General features: G+C 40.2%; 1 protein-coding gene across 5 annotated transcripts in view; it reads left to right on the forward strand.

The window, feature by feature from the left end:
- The window catches only part of Kuz (zinc-dependent metalloprotease kuz), a 134,988-nt gene that overhangs the window by 66,469 nt on the left and 43,882 nt on the right, over window positions 1–24,637 (forward strand). For 3 of the 5 annotated variants that reach the window (XM_076774065.1, XM_076774066.1, XM_076774067.1), the window contains exon 2: window positions 7,192–7,218. The exons of 1 other annotated variant lie outside the window; for it this stretch is intronic. In XM_076774065.1, coding sequence (XP_076630180.1) covers window positions 7,192–7,218 — 27 coding nt within the window. Of the gene's footprint in view, window positions 1–7,191; window positions 7,219–12,648; window positions 12,953–24,637 lie in introns of those variants that run through there. One more of the 5 variants, XM_076774070.1, reaches the window with a different exon arrangement.

Here is a 24,637-nt window from a genome sequence, read left to right on the forward strand (position 1 = left end):
GATTATTGTTTATTTAATGTACTACAGGTTATGTACGTACTATGAAAGTCTAGTAATTAGTTTTGTGCGAGTATGTATTTAGCTTATCGAATATCTTAGGTTAATTACGAGAGCTTAAATATACTTCAGCAAAACGATAGATCGATTAATTCGTCGTCAGTTTGGAGTTTGTGTGTCTATTTGCTGGCTGCCTTGTTAGGATTTGCACTTGGATGGTCATGAATAAACATACGAGAGAATGATCGATCGCTCGTGAATCAAAGATGTCGACGGAAGCCATCGCCGTTTCGATTCATAGCCAATTCAGTGCATTACCCGAGCCTTTATTGTTTTGCAATAATAATGCAAAGTGTAACAAATGAAAGAAAAGCTCCTACAAAACTTATGTAAAGTAGAAATATACGTAGATGAAATTCAGTCGATAGCATTCATGGTGATTACCGTATGTAAATTATGCAATATGGTCTCTGTGTATTTAAGAGCGTCGTTATTATTCGATATATATATATATATATATACGGCGTACACTCTGAAATAATAAGGCAGAACACTCGAATATTTCCGATATTCCGTAAAATACACGCGATATACAACGTTCGCGGAATATAAATAATAATCAGTACAAGGTTTAAATATGTATTTAATCGTTTCGATCCTCAGGGTTTGATTCTGTTCAGCGAACAACTTTTATAAATATTTTAACGTAAACAGGAGGCTACGAAAAGCTATGGTAACGAAAAGAAACAAATCGTATAATTGTTTTTGAAAATGATTCTCATCGTAATAGTTGAACAATTTGTTCTATGAAAACGTGTGCCACGTGCCAATCACGGATTCTATTTTGCTAGATTGGCATTTCAACGAAAAGAGGGGATATGGAAAATATCGTTAAAATTCGTTGAAGCGTATCCAGTTATTAAATGTTCTCGAACGAATCGACAAACGATAAATATGACAAGATGGAGTATTTATAACCCGAGTCAAACCGTCACTGGCCATAGTGCAACCAATATAGGATAGTAACATGACAAGACAAGCACGCGTCAAAGCGGTCGCCCACGGCGTTGGTGGACCTGGAGATGTTCGAGGCGCAGGATGAGTCTCTAGGGAATTCTAATACATGCAGAACGTTGGACCAATTTCTGGCTCTAGTCCAATTGCCTAAGAGACAATTAAATTCAAAAATTTCAAATCGTTCTGGAAAAATTATTTTCGGTTGCGGGAGTCAATTGCAATCATTTTTGGTCATTAGACATATCCTCGAAATCCTACCCATTTTCGAGAAAAAAATTCGAGTAAGTGCTGAAAGTTTTGGGTGAAAAAAAAAGATTTCCGAATCGTCTTGGAAAAATTATTTTTAGTTACAGGGATCAATTGCAAGCATTTTTGGTCAATAGACATACCCCCGAAATCTTACTCAGTTTCGAGAAAAAAATTCATTACCGAAAATTTCATGTCTGACCATAGCGTTGATATGTTTCACTGAAATTTCATACGTATCTTTAAAACGTCATAACTTCCGAACGGATTGGACGATTTTAATGTTTAAAAAAGCAAACTACGCGTATTTTGATGGAGAATATGTACAAATCGCAAAAATATTCGAAAAGTTGGTCCTTGACCCCGCAAAATGAGAAAAACCCCATAAAAAATGGTCCAATATTCAAACAGCTATAACTCCTATAATTGTGAATATATTTCAATGAAACTTTTTTCTGAAGTAGAGCTCGTGGGTATATACAAAAAAATATTAGACAACTTTTCTGTAGGGCATCAAACAAAATTTCTAAAAATGAGAAACAAATTTTTAAGAAAAATCGACAGGGGGTAGGTGCCTAAATTTTTCGACGAAAAAAAAAATTTTTAACTAATTCTGAAAAAAATATTTTCAGTTGCGGGGGTCAATTACAATCATTTTTGGTCAATAGACATACAATAGACGCCTCTCTGGTGGCGAGCATGGGAGGCGACGCCACACATTTCTCGTTAAATTAATAATTCATGTTATACTTGAATTTTTGAAAAATGAAGTATCCCAGGAATAATTGTATGAAATTATTTAAAAAATTGTTTCTTGAAAATTTACTCGCCAAGGCAACCGTTCTAATAATCAGATGTTTATTAACCCCTTCCCGTACTTTAACATGTCTGACTCGTGAAGAAGATTTTGGCCCAAACATGAATATCACGAGCCAGGCTCGCGGACAGAAAATCACGATCGTGATTGAGTTTTAGTTCCTATCAGTGCGCCACATGAGTTAGTCACGATTCTTATAATCTCTATTATAAAACAGTTTAGCATCAGTCTGGTCTGTTTACCGCGCATTGACTAAATGCTACGGGAAAGGGTTAATAAGACATCGTTCGTAAATAATACGTCTATAGAATCGAAGAAGAAATTGCACCGTGAAACAATGACGTCAAACCGTGTACGTCATAACTGTCTGACCGTCACCGAGGATTTCTGATGAGGTACTTATCAATGTTCCGCGAGCAGCAATGCCGTGCATAGCGTGGAATTGAGGATATACCGTCGGGACCTTCGATCTTCCAGCGACTGCTAATCACAACGCGTACGAACGCTGTATCTCGACTCGGTTGATCAGGAAATTTCGCAGAAAAACGACTTCGAACGAAACTCTATTGCCTATAGAGATGCCCCATTTAAAAATTCTCCAGTACAGTACGAAAGTTTCCGAATTGTTTTTAAAAAAACTAGAATCAAGAGATCGAAACTGGGAAAAGTACAATATACATACATCGTATAGCCTTGCAGGTAGCTTTTAACAGCCCCGTTCCGATCCAAAAGCTCAAAATTGAAATTTCATTCAAATCCACTCCTGAGGCGTGCATACTGCAAACGTTGAACGTTGAAATTATTTTTTCAGTACATTGTTGCAGCGTAGTTAGCTATAGATGGAGCGGAAAAGGGAAAAAGAGGGATGTACCGGTAGCAACAATTTTTGAAGCGGAGTTCACGGGTGTTTCGTAGTCCGTTTAATTCCATTGATTGAAATACAGCGTTGCAAACGTATTGTTGGGAAACGCACGGCGCTCTGTATGCCAGATAAATTGAACTCGAGATCCGACGAATTCCTGAAACATCTCGAGCTCTTTTGCACTCGTTAGCCTATCCCAATGAATCTCGGTTCATCTGCCACCTGCACGCAATTACGTTGATTCTTTGCTCGCTGCTTTTTTCCTCCTACGGAATGTATATAGGAGAGATGCAATTTTTGTTCGTGTTTCGCTGCATCCCCCAAGGCATAAAAATCTACATGAATATTTTTTTTTTCTCCCGGTTATCTGAAACCACCTTTCTGGATGCAAGAACTTTCCTGATCGCGAGTGTGCACCATCTCCGTGGAAGTAAACATGCTTTCTGAACTTGTTAACGTTCTTTTTTCGTTTGTTTTGGACGGGATATATATGTTTTAGAAACGATCTATAATATGCAAGGTCCACTCAAAGATTTTCATGGAATTAGGAAACGCTATTCTAAGATTGTAAGTCTGTTTGATCGTTCGAAACGTACCTCTTTCGTTCCCCCTTTGGTCAATTTTCTCTATACTCCAATAAAACCGACCTAAGGACACGGTTGATGACAGCCGGAGCAGAATTCCAAACAACGAACGTCCACTGGGACGACCTGGGTTCCCTTCCAGGGACGTGACACTCGTGCTTCGCTCCTTAGTACGTTGTTATTACGACGTGATCGCGTTTCTGAACTGACGGATTACACATCCAGCGAAACTGTGGATACGATACTGACACTGGGGGAGTATAAGCATTATTGTGAGAGTTACGAGTGTTTGAAGTATTTGAGATTGTTCGAGAATGATGACTCGTGTGATTCATTTGACGATTGTAAAAGCGGAATAATGATTCTTATTTCGTTAATACAATTTTTATATCTAGATCAATGGTGTTTAAAAATAGTCACAGTATTACTCTTACTATTACGTAACGGATACACGAAACCCTTATTTTTTATTGTAGTGAAATTTCGAGAACACGTACGATATTCCACGATATTCATAATGGCACCGAGCACGATATCAAAGCTGGAGTAGGCACTTATCTTGCGGATCATTTTTGGCTTAAAGCGGTCTCCTTGGGCGATTTCCTGTACCGCTCGTATCTCGAAACGGGGAAAGGATCTCTATTGACCGTATAAGATGCAGGTTAGGACGGAAATAGAATTTCGATCACAGAAATACGAATAAAAAGGATCTCGTATGACGTACTTACGAGCACTAGTACACGTGCCTCCTCGAAGGGAAATTTTGGATCCTTAGAATTCATGGGATTATTCATATTGCAGCCATGTAAAACGTAATCCCAAGTGTAATCCCCTATGTACGTTTATAAATAATGTTCGCGCGAAAAATGTTTAAAAAACGATACATTTCTCAGAGTAGAATAGAAATCTATTAAATATCGTGCCTCCGTGGTGGCACGATTTTTTCGTCGAAATATCTTTCGAATCGCGAAACCTCGAGATGGAATAAATATTTCGCTTCGGAAATCGATAGCGTCTCCGACGATTCTCGGCCGATGGAAATTCTACGAAACGCTTATGACGACATTAGAAACTCTGAACTTGCAATAAACTACTCGATATAGCGGTGAAACCAGAGCCTCAAACGGGAAGGAAGTTCCGGATGATCGATCGCGGAAGACTCATGAGTGACTTACGAGCGCGACGAGGGTGTATGTACACGGACACGGCGGTAGAAAGGATTTAAATATTGAAATAGCATAGAAATGTGACCCATTTTCGCGAGCACGTCTGACACACTTCCATTATTAACCGTTTTGCTGCCTTTATGCGAAGTTCATAGTGTAATCACGTTGCAGCCGAAGTTTCCGGTCAGCGCAGAAGCGAGAAGAAACAAGTATGCAGTCGCTAACGTACAGTGCTCTATCGCGGAACTTGGAAGCTCGTATCGAGAATCGTAATGCCGGGTTTTGTCGTTAATATTCGCGGCATTGAACGTTGCCAAGACGTTAAACACTAGTTTAGAAGACATAATATTCCGATGCGTGAATCAGATTTCGCTGACTCGTGACTGGAACGACAGTAGAGCCGAGATCTCGGTGTATCTCGGGTCAAAAGTTATCGCCTTGTATCGAGGAAAATACGAACCTACTAATTCTATTATTCTTAATAATTTTAATTACAAATTATTGCTACCTTTTTTTATCGAATCGTAAAATAGTCTTTTCTGGATGCTACTGTTTCCTCCTCTTCGCGTTCGTCTTTTATTTCAAACTTCTCAAATGTAAAACATTCTCCTTCTCTTTACTGTTCTCGTTCCGGTTTCCACTGTAATTTTTACTTTGAAATACTCCCTCCACCTGTCAAAGGCAACCGGGGCAAGAATTTTCTCTTGACAGTTATATTCAGTCTTCTGTTTTCTGCTGCACGGAACAACTTTCAACGCAAAGATGTGCTTTCCCCTTAATTATCGAATAACAATTCTTGATTTGAAGTTGTTGCTTATGCTGATTTAGACGGTATTAATAGTAGGAAGAAATAGAAAGAAATTGGGACTAGGACAATCGTCGTGTGGTACCTTTGGTGCTCCATTGTATTGACAGATACCAGCGTTAGGTACGTTTTAGAAAGTTGGGACCAAAGGTCGTGAACCCTGAGCGCCTCTGTCTTAATGTGACCAAAGAACAAGACCCATTACCGCCAACCGTGACGTCGCTGAACGTCTGGAAGTCGTAATGGAACGAAACCGGGTGTTAACGATGAGCAAAAGAACAAAGAGGGAATGAGCGAAAGTTGGAGAGAATGAAGAACAGCGCGAGAGCGTCGGTGATGGAAAGAGGGTTGGAAGAGCAGAGCAAACGAGAGCACGATGGAAGCAGAAGAAAAATAGGAAACGCACGGACGTCGAAGAACGGTTCGCGAGGGCTGCGCGAAACTGGTTCCCCGTCGTTGTTATGGCTTAATTAAGGGATACCGCGATGCTTAGAAATCCCTAATTACTCGTAGATCGCGGGGAGTGTTTCCCAATTAAGGGGCGAAACGGAATTGCGGGGTTCGGATCGAAAAAAAAAAAAAAAAAAAAAAAAAACGAATAAATCCTTGCCCGTCTCGTCGCTCGTGACAATATTCGAAGCAACGCGACCGAATTCCAGCAAGATCGATGAAGAGTGATCCCAACTGGGAAATACGAAACAAATAATTGGTCCAGAAGCCGCTGGAGGATTATTTGCCCGACAATAAAACCCGGTCGATACGTTTTCGCTGCTCGCGAATTTCGAACTCCTTATTGCAAGTTAAATTAAATCGCGGCCCGCGAGAGAATCGGTTTCGACGAAGCGAGAAAAGGTCTGAAACGTGGAAAAAAAATAAAAAAAAAAAAAAAAACAAAAAAAAGATGAACGAGTCGAGACTGTTTAATCGCGACCGCGTGAGAACTCCCCTTCTAATTAAAACTTTGATGTCTGAGTAGTGCGGACTCGTCATATTGGAACACAAAGAAACCAAAAATCCTAGGAAATTATAACGTCGCTCGACGATTCCAAAAGGGACAAAGAACGACGCGATATTAGTAGTTTTAATGTCCAGAATTAAAATTAAATGCCACGTTTTCCTCTCGTAATTTATTCACATTTTTATAATAACTTTTCCGGGCACCGGATTTCAATGCTTTGTATTAGGTTATTTCGTAAGTCGCGTTTAAATAAATTTTTACCGAGCTTGTTTTTAAAGGTTCGTCAGTTTTTAAATTTAACATCCAACAAATTACGTCTTGAATGCTTTCACTGTGAAAGCAAGTGTAAACGAGATATCATACATTTTATACTTGATGTCCTCGACAACACCCCCTTTCAGCTGAAGTTAGGGGATGTTCCATAGCTGATATTTCAAGTTGGTTTACTTTAGAGATGCATTTTAAATTTCATCGCGTTCCCTCCAGTCGTTTCCCCACGACGCTATAGAAAACAAACACAACCAAGCTTCATTCATAATTGTTTATCAATAAATAGTCCTCTGACATGGGAGAAACAGAGTGGTTTAATCGAGTCAGTTCATTTAAATATCTTATAAATATCTAAGTCGAAATTGCCCAAAAATTATTTATATAGACTTATATGTATAATATTTATTACTTGCCTTTCGCATTTATTATTATTTTTTTATTTTTACATATAATCTTTTTTCTTTTTCAGCTGCGATGACGGATACGAGCAGAACAGGTTCTTTTTTAACATTTTCAATTATTTATAAACTTCCCCATTTACGAATCGCGTGGCATAGATTCACGGATAATACAATTATTACTTACCAAAACCCAAGAATATCGAAAACTCGTGGAAGAAAGAAAATTACGTAAATGTCCATGCTCAACAAATTTATTATATCTCGAAAATGTATCCCATTCGTATCGTGATTAGTCGAACAGAAAGTGATTACGGAGGAGCACCAATTGTCGAATGTACAGGTGGTGCACCATCTTCTGTTTGCAGTACATATATCAAAAATTCGTTTAAGTCGTACCATTCTATGCGCAGCTTCCCATTCGTATGCGCAAATAATATTTCCCGCAAATTTCCAGGAAACGAAGGCCGAGTTATGTAAACGTCAGCGGGCCAGGGCGTTCGATAAAAAGGAACGTCGAAGTCGTAGAGTAATTCTCTCACGGAGTGTTATATTTCCCGCGACCATATCTCGTCGTGTAAGTTTTTAATTACCAGTAGAAAGTTCACGGTCCTGTTAATTAAATTGCGTGTTTTTCTCGGTTTGATCCTTTTCCTTTAACGGGCGTTCCGTTTGCTTCGTCGTTAGTTCGCGTCGCGTTAAATTGGACTCCTTTGAGGCGGTTCGTGTCCAATTTAAGCTGGCGGTTAGTTCCTCGAGATTTCCGATGATTCTGAATACAATAGACACTCCAAATATACTCGGGCGTCGCGTTTTAACTGTAGTTGATTAGGCGAGGTTCCTCGAAAGCGACGATTCTTTTGTGAAAATTGAAAAAATCGTAAACTAAAACCGAGACGACACAAAATGTGAAAATGCTTTTTTTTCAATTACTTAAGGCTTCATGAATAAAAAGATGATAGAATCTTTTCGTGTTTTCGAAATGAAAATAGATGAACTTTCGTAGATTCGAATAGCCCTTCGAGTAATTCGATTTCTTTAAAAGTTAATTTTCTGATTTATTTCGGGACCTATCGATATCCGTGAAAAATTGATACCATCTCTCGGTATTGAGATATTTATGACCCGCGTCAAGATGGAGGAAGTTTGTATTCCAAAATGAAAGAGATTCCTCCGTCGAGCGTTTGCACGGATTTGGTCACGAGCGTCCTTTGTCCTTCCTTTCTTTTCCACGACCCCCTTTCAAAGCGAACTGCCAAGGAGTGGCGCTTATAAAACACGAAATTATGTTAATTCCGGGGTCGTTCTGACCGACAGACTACGACCCCCAGGGAAGCATAACGATACGGTCGTTCTTCGGAGTCGTCGCGTTTTCATGAACGTTCAACTCGGGAACGCTGTTAAGTCGGTCAAGAACGGAAGCTGAGAGATGGCGGAGAAATGCTGACAAGAAGCTGCTATAGCAACATGAACGCGGGATGTAACTTTAAATAATGTCGTCTCTCACAATTGGTTCTCTGTAAATAGTCTTCGTCGTTCTGCCCTGTCTCCGTGGAGATTCAAGTTTCACGATTTCAAACCCCGGTAAACGTCTTATGAATCCCCTCCATCCGTTCGCATCACGGGGAAGGAAAATAACGTGGAAAAATAAAGGAGGCAATAACCTCGTTCGCGTTTAATCTGGAATTTCACTTGTTTTATATTATTTGTCATACTCGTATTTGTTACCTTCATGAATTAATGTCGAATGAACAAGCATCTCGTTATGAAATACAAACAGTATCGAATACCAGGTGTGTTTTGATAGCGCGAATTAATACAATGGACATGTAACTTTCGTAATCGTAATCACACCGTAACGTTCACCGCGACAGACTTCGCCGTAAAATCATGCATCGTCTCCCTGACTTGTGCTTTTATCCTTGCCAGTTTCACATCCGATATAATTTCCAGAATGTTCTCGACGTTTGTAAACAATATTTCGTCACTGTGGTCAACGCACTCATACATTCGATCGTTCAATCGTTCAATCAGGGTCGGTACATTCAGTTCATTCAGCTGTTCACCGCGATCGATGCGATTCGACGAATTAACGCTCGACTCCTACATATATTTATTTAGAATGTTTCACTTGGCTCTACGAAACGCATTGAATTTAGAAACGCAGGTGATTCAAAGTCGTACAAGGCAAGGAATAAAAAGGACATTTCTAAAAATAAATTATATTTAAATAGGTATTTCATTCTTTAACACGTGCTGCGTAATTTCCTTTCGCCTTAGATCCCCCAACGTTGGTTAATAAAGAAAAGGCGACGCTCAAAACCTCCCGTCCCTACCGCGACATTCTGTTAAGCGAAACATTTAGATGGTATTTTGGGCTCGCGACTTTCCAGCGACGAAAAAATTGTCGTAGAAATTTAAATTGTACATTCGTTTTCGACGCAAAACGTAACTGCGTTTTTATTTCCGCGGTGAATCGGTTGGCTTGTTAACGCAGTCAATAGCACTTGGAAATTTTAATTACGCAGTTGTATAGCTCTTAATTTCTTTTATTCGAATATGCTTTGAAGTTAACCGCGAATTGAAGTGCGCATTTAGACTTCGCTTGTGCAAAGCCGATGAATGTCGTACGCCGGCGAAAAGTTTCCGCGAGAAAAGAAGTTGTGCAACCAACGTTTGCACACCGGAGGAACATTAAGTCGTAATTGTGCTTGATATTTCCTGTAACCGTTGGTAAAAACGTATTACCGTCGTATCGCAATCGTTCCATGATCAATTTCGCTTTTCTTGAGCTGAATCTTGCGTCTAAAAATCGTCACGATTCGACTTTCAGGTAATTCTTTAAATTCAAGAAACGTCTGCGTTTTTCTTTATTTCTTTTTCCTGTAAAAAGTAAGTAGAATCGTGAATATTTCAAACGCTGGATCGAGTAACAATTTTAGTTAATTTTAGAATTTTACAAATACACGATGCAAACAAAATAACTGTTATTTGTTATGTACAAATTTTTATAAAATACGAAGAAGCTGGTATCGGTATGAAAGACTGTCAGTAGGAAGTTGTGAAGTTTAGATTAGGATGCAACGTAAGTGACACTGCATCGATCCAGAGGTTATCAAGTATGCAGTTACGTATTCTGCATAAACCAGACCTTAGAAAAGAAATCACTCGCGGGATGACCAGGCGTAAATATGCAATACCCTTGCGTAATACGAGACTTTGACTTTGCGTTACGATCATGGTAGTTGCCCGTGCCAGTTACACGTCGATTTCGCAACGGTATGAAATGTGTGAAATTTCCGATATCGCGCCGTGGCGGTTTCTCAAACGGTTCCATTCTTGTTCTAAAACTAGATGGTAAATTGCAAACGTGACTACACGGAGATTCGCGTTTGCGTACGCGAGCATACGTACGCGCATTTGGTTATTTACTATCCCACGGGAATACACGAAATTGTTAAACGCGATCGTACGAACACGTTCCAAACTTGCGACCGATGTGCATGACGCACGGCCCATACATGTAAATTGATAGTTAAGTGGAGTACGAAGTTCTCTCTACGCGGATTATCAAACATTCGCATTTATTTGGATCATGGAAAACATTAGCACGAGAAAAGCATGAATTTACTCCTCAACGCGTATGACTTCTAAACTAATTGCCTATGAAAGCGAAACTTTGTTTTTTGGGCAATTTATTTTTACTAGATTTGTTTTCTTTAACGTCTGATCTTGAGAATCATTTTTTTCAGCTCGTTAAAAATAAAAATGTTAGGTTGGGGAAAAAGAAATCCATTACTTTTCACTTAGATGGCTGTAGTGATATATATCTTGTAAAGTATTGACCAAACAAATTGAGTCGTTGGAAAAGTGACATTCCGGTACTGAAAATAATTCTTTTACAGTTTTTTAGTTGGTCGATTCAGTTGTGAGTTACGTGGTGTAAAAGATGGAAGTTAACAAAGAGAAAATTCAGTATATTTGACAATTTTGCTTTGAAAATGCAGGCCAGAAAAATAAAAATATCGTCCAATGAGATATATGGCAACGAACCGAAAGCAATGGTCTATGTTTCTTTTATTTTCTAAAAAGTTTGTCCCGTTGTAAGCTACCCACCGGTATCGATTGTTCATTGTAATAAGCTTAGTATGGTTTTAAGATACTGGAGACAGTCGATGAAGCATCGATATTCTAATCTGGTCGAAGGCACGGAGTTTCTTCGCAAACATAAGCCGATTGCCGGGCGAATCGTCAAGGACCCCCACATCGTCTGCCAATCAGCTTACGTGGAAGCAATATGTACCTCGTGGAATGGAGTTCCTATTCACGAGCAACCCCCTCGTCTTCTGCATCTTACGCAAAGACGGCTTAAGGAATCGACGGGGGCGATATTTGTAGCGCCTAGCACGTGCTTCGCAGGTGTCGAGCAAGTTCGGCGGGGTCAACTTGATAAGCCAATAAATCGGGAACTCGAAGGATGAAAGTTTAAACGCGGAGGCGCTGCCGGGCAGGGAAAGAGCAGAAAGGTAAAACGGCGAGAGGGAAAAACCCCAGACGGAAAAAGTTTCAACGAAACGGTTGGAAGTCATTGTCCATTAGGAAGCGAAGCATGCTTGGTTGGGAAATGGAACGTAGCCCCCAGTACCTTAAAGAATCTCTCTCAAACCCTAAGTGCCTGCCCGGGTACATAATTCTAACATTTTCGACGTTAAAACGCTCGAAATACATTTTTCTACGTTCGATAACGATGTCCTTGGGAAAAATCACTTGGAACATCCACGGGTAAAAACACAATTCGAAATGGTGGCTAGTTCCAGTATGTTTTGCTTTGCGCATTATTAAATCAGAAATTTGTCGAGGAAATGATTCGCGTATCTTTTTAGATCAATTACCGGAATAAAACTCGGATGGAAAGTGGCTAAAAATCTTTTGAAACGTATCTATTGGGTCGCTCGGAAAGTAGTTTCGTTTTCTTACCAACGGAGACGTTAATTGTATTTTTAACCAGCCAACTTTATTCTAAACCGTATTCTCATTATATATTTTCGCGGCTGACACTCGAAGGCTTATTTGTAAAAAATTTTGTTTGATTCTGTGCAACTGTATTTCTTTGGTGTCTCGTAAAATATGGAAAATCAATTTAAGCTACCACAACATCGTGTAAAAGGCAAAATTACAAAAAAGCTCAATCTGTCTGCCTGGTACCCTTAACCACTTGGATCAGTTTCTTATAAATAAAGATCAGAAATGTTATGAGCGTGGAATCATGCTACTACCAAGAAAATGGTAAAAGATGTTTTTATATTAGATATAATTCAATAAAATATTTACCTATTATAAGAAAATTGTTCCTTTTCGCGAAGAAGAAAAACGAAATTACTTTTCGAACAAATCAATAATAATTGACACGCTGAATATTAGCGAGTACTTACGCTTGAACGTATCGATAAAATTGGGGAATCGGGTTGGGGCGTTCGAACGAATAGAGGGTAACGCCTCCATTGGTGTACAGTATGACAATTATCATTAACTGGGCCAAGCGGCATCTCGATGTTTGACAGCATAAAGGCGATACGGGTGGATTTGCAAAATACCTGGAGGATCGAACGTTGGTCACGGTGCATACGTAACTCCACACACTCGCGGATAGATGCTTAAGTAGAGGACACGATCTGCACGTATAGCCGTGTACGTGTAAACGGCTCTTATCGTTGAAGTCAGTTCTGGAGCTCTGGGGATGTAATTACGAAGTTGGAGAGACACGAGGAGAGGGAAATAGACCGTCTGGTTCACCGATGGCCCCGAACTCTGTGTGCGACTATGGCCGTGCAGGTGATCATCGTTGTTTTCAACGAAACGTTCCAGATCCGCTTCCCTGTCTATCCTTCTCCTCGCCGACCTCCGTTGTTTTAAAGGAAAGATGGCCGTTCGAAAAATAAGAAAAGAAACGGAGGAGAAATCGTGCTCGCGAGCTCCTCTTCTACCGGGGTTGCCTTTTACGATAAAGTACGATTCAAATATAAGAGTTTTATGGCGAGAAAGAAGGAACGTTTAATTTAAGGGAACGGAGGTGGGCCAGGGATATTTGTTTAACTGAAAGCAGCGTGCATTCTGTTCGTTTGGTTATCGTGCTTCCTTGCTCCATTGAACTCCCGATTCCCCTCCGCGCGCGCGCGCCGTCCTTGGAAACGCGAATCATATTTCTCTTAAAGGTTCGGTACTTAACGTGAACGGCACGATCGAGAGAACAGCGCCGACGGAAGATTTATGGGTTCGTTCTCGGTTCATTCCGCGCTCGGCCTCGCTTCGACAATTACCCGACTGAAAATGTCTAAGCGCGAGTCACCGTCTTGCAGCGGACTTATTTCGAAGATAATGGCCCGTGTCGCGGAAGAGAGTGGGTCAAAGTAACGTTAGTATTCTCATCTGACGCTGAATAAATTTCATTTTGTACGATCGAGTGCTCGCGTGAAAATCTATTAACCCTTTGCGATCGAATATTTTGCACGAACGTCAGGTAAACGTTACAAGCGTTTCACGAAAGGTTACATTTAATTATTAGTAAAAAAATGAATCGAAAATGTAGAACAACATCTTTTCATTCGATGCTTCGTTTTCGAGATAATTGAATTCGAAAATCTGATACGTGCGCGTCTGACCAGTGGTTGACCATTTCTACTTGGGTCGGTGTCCAAGCTTATTCTCTCAACTTTCAACGTCGATTTTCTCCGAAACAAAGCCTCGTAGAATAAAATTGTATTCCACATTTTCTGTTTATTTTTCCACGTAGAATCTTATATATAAAGTAAATTTTCTTTAAACCCGCGGTTTCGTGCGAGGGAAAGTTATAATATGTTTTCGACTCGCCACTAGTTACCGAACACTTTGTATATCGATCGACGAGCTGGTTTGCTTCTAACGCGAATATTGCAGATTGGCGGGCATTTAGATCGATCGAAATTGTCGCATAATCTAGACCCGCGCGCAAGGTTGTTAGGTCGTTTGTATAGTGCTTCGCGTCTGGTCCGGTAACGCGCACCAGGTTAGAACACAACCGTTACAGCCACTCTCGCTTCGTCTGAGAAGCAGTTGCTTCGGCTCTGGTACTTCACCCTCTCCTGATAACATCTCTCATTTATCAGGGCGACGCTGCATCATCGTGCAACGACCGCGTCTTAACGCCCTCCGACCTCCTCAGCCTCCGAGCATCGTTTCCGACTTAGCTGGTGGCGCGGGAGTACTCTCTCACTCTCACTCTCTCGTTCTCTCTCCTCGTGTGCTGTAAGTTCCCAGAATGCACCGACGAGACAAATTTTCCCAACGACGGACGCAGACTCCCGACGTGAAATTTTCGCAGCTCCAGGCAATCGCAGTTGCCATTTTGATTAGGCGTTTAGAGATCCGTGCTTTACACGGTAGCTGCTTAAACGCTTCGCGGGATCACGTTCGAGAGCCAAAACTATTAATACAGAGACGTTGGTTAGCTGGTCTAAACGTTTAGAGTATAGTTTGCTTTCTGCGAACGCAAGGTGGATCTACGAGAAGTAGATTGTACTGTTCGTAGTCAGACTAGTCAACTTCTCGAGTGTGGACTCTGCGTCCACAAACGAAATGTGTTTAAGATTCTGCTGTGAATACATAATATATTATATTATATCAATTGTCGCGTTTCGATCTTTCCATTTGGTCACAGCAGACTCTAGAGATCGAGATAAAAAATGTTCCTGATCAAATTTATTCTAGTAAAAGTTTTTTAATTCGAGACCACATCATCCGAGCTATTTCTAAACAAAATTCTCACAACGCGGGGATCTTAAAATTTGTTTACATGTTATTTAGACGTCGAAAAGTAAAATAGTTCGAAATTGCAATTTCTTCGTTTTAGAATTCCTTCTGTCGTCGTTACTCGATTAGTCGGCTCGTTGAAATAGGCACTCGGCGTCTGTTGATGGCTGCATGGCTGGCGAAACGTCGGGACGCGATTTACACCCAGAAGCTCCAATCCCAGGCTGCGAAAGCTCGAAATATCTGACCGTGCGTTCATTCGCTGACGCGCGTCTATCAACTTCGGTTCTCTGTCCGTTCGCGATAGCGACACAAAACGTAACTTTTCCCCGGTACAATTGTCGACGTTCCCCTAAATTTCAAACGAAAGTAAACGAAAATTGACAATGGCCGATTGAAAATGCGGAATGCGACGGTGGACGGCCACTGCAAACATTGTCGTGCCTTCCTGCGCGAATTCTAAAGCGTAGCCGCTGACCGCGCGATACACCGACATAAACGTCGCCTTTTCCCCGTTGTTGCTGTTCGGTTGTTCCCCGTCTCTTTCCCTCTCGCGATCTTTGCTTTCCCCCGCGTCACTTTTCCGATCTCTTTTTTCCCCCCCGTCGGAAAATCGAACTCCCTGCACGTGACGTACATTCGATGCTACGAAGGATAAATTCCTTTACGAGACTCGCCCGACCGATGGCGCCATTAACTCCCTCGTCCACCTTCGATTACGTTGGCATTCCGCGCGGATAAAAATCCCGTGGCAAAGTAGGAAATGCTTTCTACCTTTTAAAACATTGAGAAATTAACGTTATCGAAGGCGACGCGGGGGAACGGTTAATGCGGATAATCGGATAACGCTGAAAGGGAATTTTTTCTCACGCACCGGGAAATCGAGGTAATAAAAAATTTGTAATAGGTACGACGGCGCAAATTCTACGGTGTTGCATCGACGAAATAAACGGTGCAAAATGAGACTAAACGTATTTTGGTATTTACAACTCTTCTGTCAAATCATTTTTAGCGTCTTCAAACACATGACTATCGTGTATTTAATTACATTTACAATTCTACTGTATTATTTTCAGCTTTCGATCGATATAAACTTCGATCAAAGAATAGCAACTCCTCTGTCGAATCATTTTAAATCTTCAAACGTCTTCCAACACGCGACTATCGTGTACCTATCAATTACACTAAGTTCAACGTGTATTTAATTACGTTCAAACATGGTCAAACGATAACAACATAAAAAAAAAATTGACAGACCCGTAAAGATAGTTCTGACGTATCAATAACCGATTCTTTCGCTCCCATCGTGTTCTACATTTTTGTTGCGTTGAAATTATTTAAAAACGAATATCTTTGTGCGCTCAGGGGCGTATCGATGCAATGAGGCGCGTACCCGAGCGTTTATGAATCGGTTCCAGTATCTCGAGCATCGATCAGAGCAAGTTGATTCCCAATCAAAGCGTTCACCCTCGAAGCGGAGCAGTTCTCGAAATTCCGGGGCCGTCGAAATCCGAGTCGAGACCCTTTCTGAGACGCAACCACGGAGAGAATCGTCGGAGGTGGAAATTGGGCCGCGCGCGTTGAGAGTCCTTTAACTGTTAGCGCATCCGATCAGCGTTTACGGAACAACGCCTAACGGCCGCTCTTCTGAGTTATCGATCGCCTAAAGAGGTTATTACGTAGATTGTGCGCGGTGTACGGCCCGTTTAATCGTGCTTCACCGACTCTCCGTTGCTACCATGACGGTTGGTTGTAAAGTACTCGCCGCCCGATTCCTGATAAAGGAACGCGTGTAACACGCGTCGATAGAAATATCATCGATAACATCGTGCTCGTCGGTTCGTTCCACGCCGTGTTCGACGTAATTGTACAGGTCGTCCGATAACTAGCGGTACGAGTAGTAATACGGTAGTTCTGGAGCAGAAAATAGAATAATTATTCGAAACAGGAGCCTCAACTTCGATTTCAACGACTTCGAAATATAATAATTCTTCTTGTATATTATATATACAGTGTGGTGGATAGTTATAGTACCACCCAATTTCTTTAGTGTCTCGGACTTGGGAGTTGTAATGCACGAAAATTGACTGTATAAGCTTAAAAAGATAAATAATGACTTTCGTGTAAATATCAGTAAAGTTACTCCGACCATTGTGTCTGCAAAGTAATTCGAAGGAACCATATTCCGCGAGCCTTCGTTCCAGACCCTGAATAACTCTCCCTTCGAAATGTCGACGATTAAAATGCCGTTCTTTGTAGCAATTCGCTGCAGTAAAAATGGTTGTCGTCTCGCAGGGTCGAGGAAATTTGATTACATTCGCCACGACGCGATTAAATGTAATCACACGGTAATTATCATCTATTTACGGTGTAATCGTAATGGAAAATCTTTAAAGCGTGGAGTAACTGTTTAATTATCGTGTAATTTACGCGTGCGTGCAGTACAATTAGTGTGATTCGCCGTAATCCTATCCGTGGAATATATAATCAGATTCCATAACGGAAATATTATCGTACGATTGCTTGTACGAGTTACATTGATAGCGCGATAGAAATTGAGAGCTCACGTTGATAACCGCAGGATAGTAAGATTGATGCAAAGCAAGTCATGCTACTGGCAGTGTGCATACATAGATATACCTAGTAGAATGGCAATACATTCCATGGAGTCCAAGCAACCACAATCTGGAGTAAAAACGACATTTCATTCTATGTTTTCAATTCGTTTTACAAAAGTATTATACAGATTAGGTATCCGATGAATAATTTACTTTCGAAAAGTAGTTTAATACTTTTTTTTCGATCCGTAAAATAGTACGGTCTTAAAATTGTTTATAAACACAAATAGACGGTGTCCAAGCAGATTAAACTAAGCAAATTGTAACTAGTCCAATGCACGCGTGCTTAACGAATATTCAAACTCGATTTTCTCCGGAGCCTATATGAAAAAAATTGTATTCCGTTTTCAGCTGACTTTCGTGGAAAAAATCCACCCCGTTGCGCCACGATTTCGGAACTACCCTGTATAATGCACAGAGGGGAAAATAATCTCATTACGAAGTTTGCTCGCTGGCGTAACGCAAAAACCGTGAAAGCGAGATATTTACGATGCTGCGCTGGTAGTCGCGGAACAAAAGAATTTGTTAGCAAAGTCGACGTAGAACAAAAGAATTTACTAGCAGAGTCGATGCAGGACAAAAGAATTTGCCAATAGAGATACGATGTGACGCGAACGATGCGATTAAAAGTGTCCCAGCCGAACCTGTAGAACCGCTTGTAACATCGGACGTCGATGGCCAGTTGCACGAAGGGAATAAACGCATAAAGTTTAATAGACAAAATGGCTGAACGATACTAACTGATCCCCCGCCCTGGTTAACATAGTGGATGAATATACTATACAACGTTCGATTTGAATTTTCGGCCGACTTCTATGCAATTTTAGCTTTGTTTCCAATTTTCTGTGCAAATTGCTTTCGGGTAGTAAATTCTGAATTTATTCTTCTTTTACTTGAAAATTATAATCGCTGAATATCAAATACCGAATAATTCGATGAGTTCGAATACTGGTCATTTTCTTAAAAGAGGTGAACATAAATTAACACATTCACTCTCCATGATCCGTATATGGGTCATATCACCACGCTATTAGATACGCCGCTGAGAGACCGGACAGTGAACGTGTTATGTATGTTCGAAGATGAATTTCAATTCTCATTTCGCAAAATTAACGATACGGTTGCCGTTTATAAATGTTTGTCTGGGTTTGAATATTGCAACTGGTCATTTTCTTGAAAGAGGTCAACGTACATTAATGTAAGTACAAAAGTGAATTTCTATTACGTTCTAATTTTGCAGATCTCGTGATACAGTTTCCATTTGTAAAAGTTTGTCTCGGTTTGAATATTACAACTGGTCATTGTCTCTAAAGAGGTCTCCAACAAAAATTAATCCATGTGTATATATTGCCTGTCAACAGTAAGATAAATATCATAACGAGTATAATGCACATATTTTGTTTCATTTAAATTAGTCAAATATTAACTCGCCACTGTTTTTCGCGTACGCGTGGGATTAAAAGTAATTAAACGCTGCCCGCTAGTATAGGTTGTTGTTTATTAAGCTTTCACGTCGTTACATGTTTCTTGTACGGAAATTTTGAAGTATAGCTTTTTATCGAATGCCACGTATGAGAGAAACGCAGCTGCATAAATGAGGCTAGATATTATATGTACGCACCGAGAATCGTTTCACGGTGAACGTGCTTTAACGCCGCGACTCTGACACGTCCGCGAGTTTACCCCGGCGTTATATGTCGCATCATGGGATTTCCGTACGCTTTTCATCCCCTCCGTTACGTCATAAACTCCCGCCCTCCGTCCTCTTCAGCGCCCGTCTTTCCAGCAAAATTCACGACGCGGTTCGCCGAGACTCGGGGCTCTTTCTCGAAAATCCATACGAAGGGATTTGCAAACAAATAAACGACCTTCTTTGCATTCTTGACGACGCACCTGGTAGTTGGTTTTAATGTATCTCGGAACAAACGTCGCGGTAACCAACGAACGATCAAAGTAAAACTTTAAAAAAATAATAACACGAGCTGTCTTAACGTTTAGTGACTTTAAAATTTCTTTGTTGCCTCGAAACAATGTCTACTTTGCAAAGCCGTGCTCGTACGAGATTTCTCTTAGGACTACCTTGTAGAACTAACTGAAACACTGCGGGGGTGACAATATATTCCCCCTTGGTTTCCAAGGGAAGGTGTTTTGCCCTTTAAGATCAACGAAGACGAACGTTTACGGCCCCTTCAAGCTTGAAGGGCTTGATTATTGCTTCGGTTTCTCCGAGTTTCTAACCTGGCGCGTTACATAAACTCCTATGACACGCCAGTTTGGGAACACGGTTTCAATGTAACACGGTACGGTAAGTTCTCGATTTGCGCAGTTAATTCGTTTCAGAGCGTAAGTCGAATATCACTCAAGTTGAATCGTATCTGTACGTGATTCTAGGAAATACATGTACTGTGCACGGCTGAAAAGTTGGCACTTGGATCGTCACAGGGGTAAAACATTCCCGAAGCCATCTGTTGCTTTCTTAAAATTATACTTGTCAAAATAAGACCTATTTTCTTAGAATAAAGAAAAAAATAAACCACTTGTAGACTTTATTTAAAAAAGAAAAACTTAGTATCGAATTTAGTAGGACTGACAATTCTGTACTAATTAAATTTAACAAAACATGTGAATTCAATATTCGGTAGTCCATCATTTGCCTCCCATCGTTTTTCAAGGATCGACCGGAAATGAAAATTTACACTGACCCAATTTCGAAGAACTCTTATCACCGAGCATGTCGTAGGAACACGTATAAGCGGTTTGTTCGTAACAAGCGTTTAAATATTTATCCGCGAAAATTGCTCGATCAATAAATGACGATTGATTGGGTCAAATTATTGAGGAAATTTATGGTCGCCTCCGACGTACCCTCTCCACGGTACATCCCCGTCAAGCTAACCTAGTTTGCGAGCTGTATCAATACCACTTCTATCGCAAACACCACCATCGGATTCCACTTCGTCATTCTCTAGCTAAAATAGTTCGTAAAAACAGTATTTTCGCTTTTATGCAACGCTGATGTTTTTTAATATTCGATAAACGGACCGCAGAATTATTCGTTGGTTCGTTCGAATATTGTATATTTGTCCTTGGTGCGATCGGCGGGCGTTTCGATTTATTTTCCATGTTTATTAAGTATTTCCCAAGAGTACTTACACATGGGAGCGATATCGAAATATAATTATTCCTGTATTGCTAAATTCGTTTCAAAGGGATTCGAAATGGCGTTATCGGGGAATAATGAAAATAATAACGTAAGATTTTCACGATCAAAGGAATCGTTTTTATTTAGGTGGATTCTCCGGTCCTCGTTACAATTTGCTCATAGATAGCATATGCAGTTCTAATATGTTCTCTCGTATTTTCCGGTGTTATAGAAACGTCGTCGTAAATTGTTGATTTAAGTGTACCTTGGAGACGGAAATCTGGAGAGTATGTTCATCGAATATATGCATCGCGATCGATCTAGCTTCGTGGAAATTTATATCGACTGCCCAACTCAGCCATCGTGACGATGAAATCTCGAAAATAAGCAAAATATTTAACACTGGATTCGATGGGTTTCAGATTCCATATTTAAAATTGGAGAACTCGTAAATATTATTTGTTAGCAATTCACGTTGAATCGAATCTAGCGTTACGTTCAGAATAATTTAAATACTCGGGCAAAAGAAAGATAATTCAACGTTTATGGTATTACGTTATTGTTAATATTTCCGTGCTACGCGAGCACGTATGTACTATTCCGCTGAATATTTCAATGACCCTTTTAATACGAGTCGCGCGAAAATAAAATTACCGAAAATTTCGCATTTATATTCCCCGAGTCAATTAAAATCCAATTACATCGCCAATAAATGAATTATTTAAAACTCGGTTTTATACACGGTCGACGGTTTTACTGTTTAACCGGATAAAATTGGAGAAAAATGCGGCGGAAATGAGTATTCTGAATATTCATCGGTCTTTACCGTGCAGGCACACCGTGTTCGAAACAAAGGTAATTTACCCAATCAGTTTTGGGGGCCGCTTAATGAAAATCTATTGCCAAGTACCGCGAAAACTCGGCCTGGTCGAGGAATTTTTTCAAAGGATCGTCGAAACGCCAGTCAACGTTTTAGCGATTGCACGCGTACACGCCCGAGGAGCCGCGGAAGGAAAGTAATCGTGTTTTGCTTCCACTCAACCGTCTCATCTCTGCCGATCCCACCCTCCGCCGTACCAACCCCCCGTTCTCCTTTCCTCGTTCATATCCTTTTAGTTTTTCCATCTCTTCCCCAATTCCCCCCCGCTTGCCTTTATAATGCGCTCACGCCCACGCAGCCAGTGCTTTACATTTAACGCAAATGCATTACCCGGGACACTTAAATTATCATCGCGTTTTCTACCGTTCCGGTACTGCTCGGGGCTGTTTCTTTCCTTCGGGGTATGCACGGTTACAGAATCCTCCTGCCAATTTAGGGGCGACGCAGCTCGACACAACGGGAGAGCCACGGAAATTTTAACGTAATTTTCTTAACATTATTTCTCCCTTTCGAACGATACTAATAGCGTCGACGACCACCAAAGTGCAATTCCGACTGGTCGGTTACGTGTTATCGCGTTGACGTGGCGATTCGAGTTTTCAAGGTATTATACAGGGTGTTCGGCCACACCTGGGAAAAATTTTAAGATTTTAGGGGCCAAAATAAGACGAAAATCAAGTATATAAATTTCTTGACTGAGGCTCCATTAAAAAGTTATTAAAACATTAAATTAAAGAATTTCAAATCATTCTGAAAAAATTATTTTCAGTTGCAGGGGTCAATTACAATCATTTTTGGTGAATACACATACTTCCGAAATCCTACTCACTTTCGAGAAAAAAATTCGAGTAAGTGCTGAAAGTTTTGGGTGAAAAAAAAGACTTTCGAATCGTCTTGGAAAAATTATTTTTAGTTGCAGGGGTCAATTGCAAGCATTTTTGGTCAACAGACATACCCCTGAAATCCTACTCAGTTTCGAGAAAAAAATTCCTTACCGAAAATATAATTTTAGGCCAGAAATGCTTCCCATAAATTTCCTGCGAATCTTTAAAACACCATAACTTCTGAACGGATTGGACGATTTTAATGTTTAAAAAAGCAAACGACGCGTATTTTAGTGTAGAATAAGTAGAAATTCTAAAAATATTTGAAAAGTTGTTCCTTGACCCCCTAAAATGAGAAGAACCCCATAAAAATGGTCCAATTTTTAAACAATCATAACTCCTATAGTAGTGAATATATGTCAATGAAACTTTTTTCTGAAGTAGAACTCATGGGTACCTACAGAAAAGTATTAGACAACTTTTCTGTAAGGCGTCAAACAAAATTACTAAAAATGAAAAAGGAATTTTTAAGAAAAATCGACAATCAATTTTGATGCAGTTTCGTATCGAAATATTGCAGAAAAGAAAATTCGTTTTTTTATTGTTCTACGCTACGTAAACGTATTTCCTCCGCAACGTAAATAATTAAAAAGGCCTTTACGGTGTCGTTTCGTTTTTATGCCGTACGTATTGTGTGTCCGGTGACTTATGGCCGGGAGCGTAAGTAGGTTAATCCCGCCTAGGTTAAATGTTTCGGAAGGAATCGAGCTGCTCCTTCGTGCGGTCAAACGGCATAATGATTCTGCGCACCTATGTCGCGGCAACGACCTAAACGCATTCTGTATGCAAGACTGTGTATAGTGGGAATGAGAAGTTGCATCCACCATATTCCCCTAACGCGTCGAGTATCATGCCAGAATAACATTTTCTCAAACATCGAATCCATCATCGAAACGTTTAAGTTATATTTAAACAGACTCGAAGCTACTTTGGCTAGTTTGATTCCAATTTATACGACCATTTATGTTTAACACTAGACCTATCGTGGTCAAAACGATTTGGTAATTTCTAATAAAAATTCCAAAATATTTATTCGACTGGATTTTTGAAAATTTTTCGTAGCTTTCTGCAAGGGAGCGAATAAACATTTATTTGCATTATACGTTTCTTCGAGTGTCTGTCGTTTTAATTTCTTTGGTACAAATCAATACACTATAATTGTCGATAGTATTATGGGGTCCCTGTAGTCAGATTAAACAGTGTTAGTAATAAATAATTTCCCTTTTGCACGATGTTTTGGTACCTTAAAATGTATACGAACACAAATTTTCCCAATTGCAATACCCAAATTTTGCAAGAATTGTAATAGTGAATTTTCATCTCTCAAATCCTTATTGTTCGCCACGTCATGAAACTTTGGTATTTTATTTCTGAATAGTATTACATTCGGAAAAAAAATTGATTTTCTGACTGCCAGGTTCCCTTAATTTGAACAAACGTTGAAAAATAAGAATTTTTGTAACCTTCCATGCATCGTTTTCTCTTCCGGGTTCCGTTTTGCGACGCAGCACCAAGGGCGCCAGATTGCGGCGTAAATCTGATTCCGTTAAAACGATATTCAGGAACGGTAAGTAAGAAACTCCAGGTTACAATTTATGGTTTTGAAGCTCGAACGTCATTCTGAGCGCAATAAATGCCCGGCCTCTCCGGCTGATATTTCGTGCTTCGCGTAAACACCGCGCGACGCTGGTCGCTGGCTCGTATATTTTAATACCGTCGGATCGGAATCGTCGCGAACGGCTCGTAAGGGCGGCAATAAGGGCTCTAACAATCTGCAGGGTGCAGTAAAATTTTTTACGACGCTTTCCCCGAAGTCTCTATAAACGAGCAACTTTCGAAAACGTTGCTCCGAGGCATAGTTTTCTTCTTTCGCAATTTGCACTCGCAGACCTAACGAAAGTCGAACTAGAAGACCACCTAGGTAACCATTTTTAATATTTCCGGTGCAAGGAATCTGTTAAACACGGTTTTCATAAAATCGTAGCACAGCTTCTAATGTACCTCCATTGTCGATCATTGCGACTATCGATAATCGTAAGTACGTTTTTCAAAACATACGCATAAAATTTCGGGGAAACATTTTTGGCCACATAGTATATTTTCGGTAAAAATAATTTTTCCAGAATGATTTGAAATTTTTTAATAACTTTTTAACGAAGTCTCAATCAAGAAATTGATATTCTTGATTTTCGTCTTATTTTGGACTCC

The sequence above is a fragment of the Colletes latitarsis genome, chromosome 10 (genome assembly GCF_051014445.1).
Source record: "Colletes latitarsis isolate SP2378_abdomen chromosome 10, iyColLati1, whole genome shotgun sequence".
In the NCBI taxonomy this organism is placed as follows: domain Eukaryota; kingdom Metazoa; phylum Arthropoda; class Insecta; order Hymenoptera; family Colletidae; genus Colletes; species Colletes latitarsis.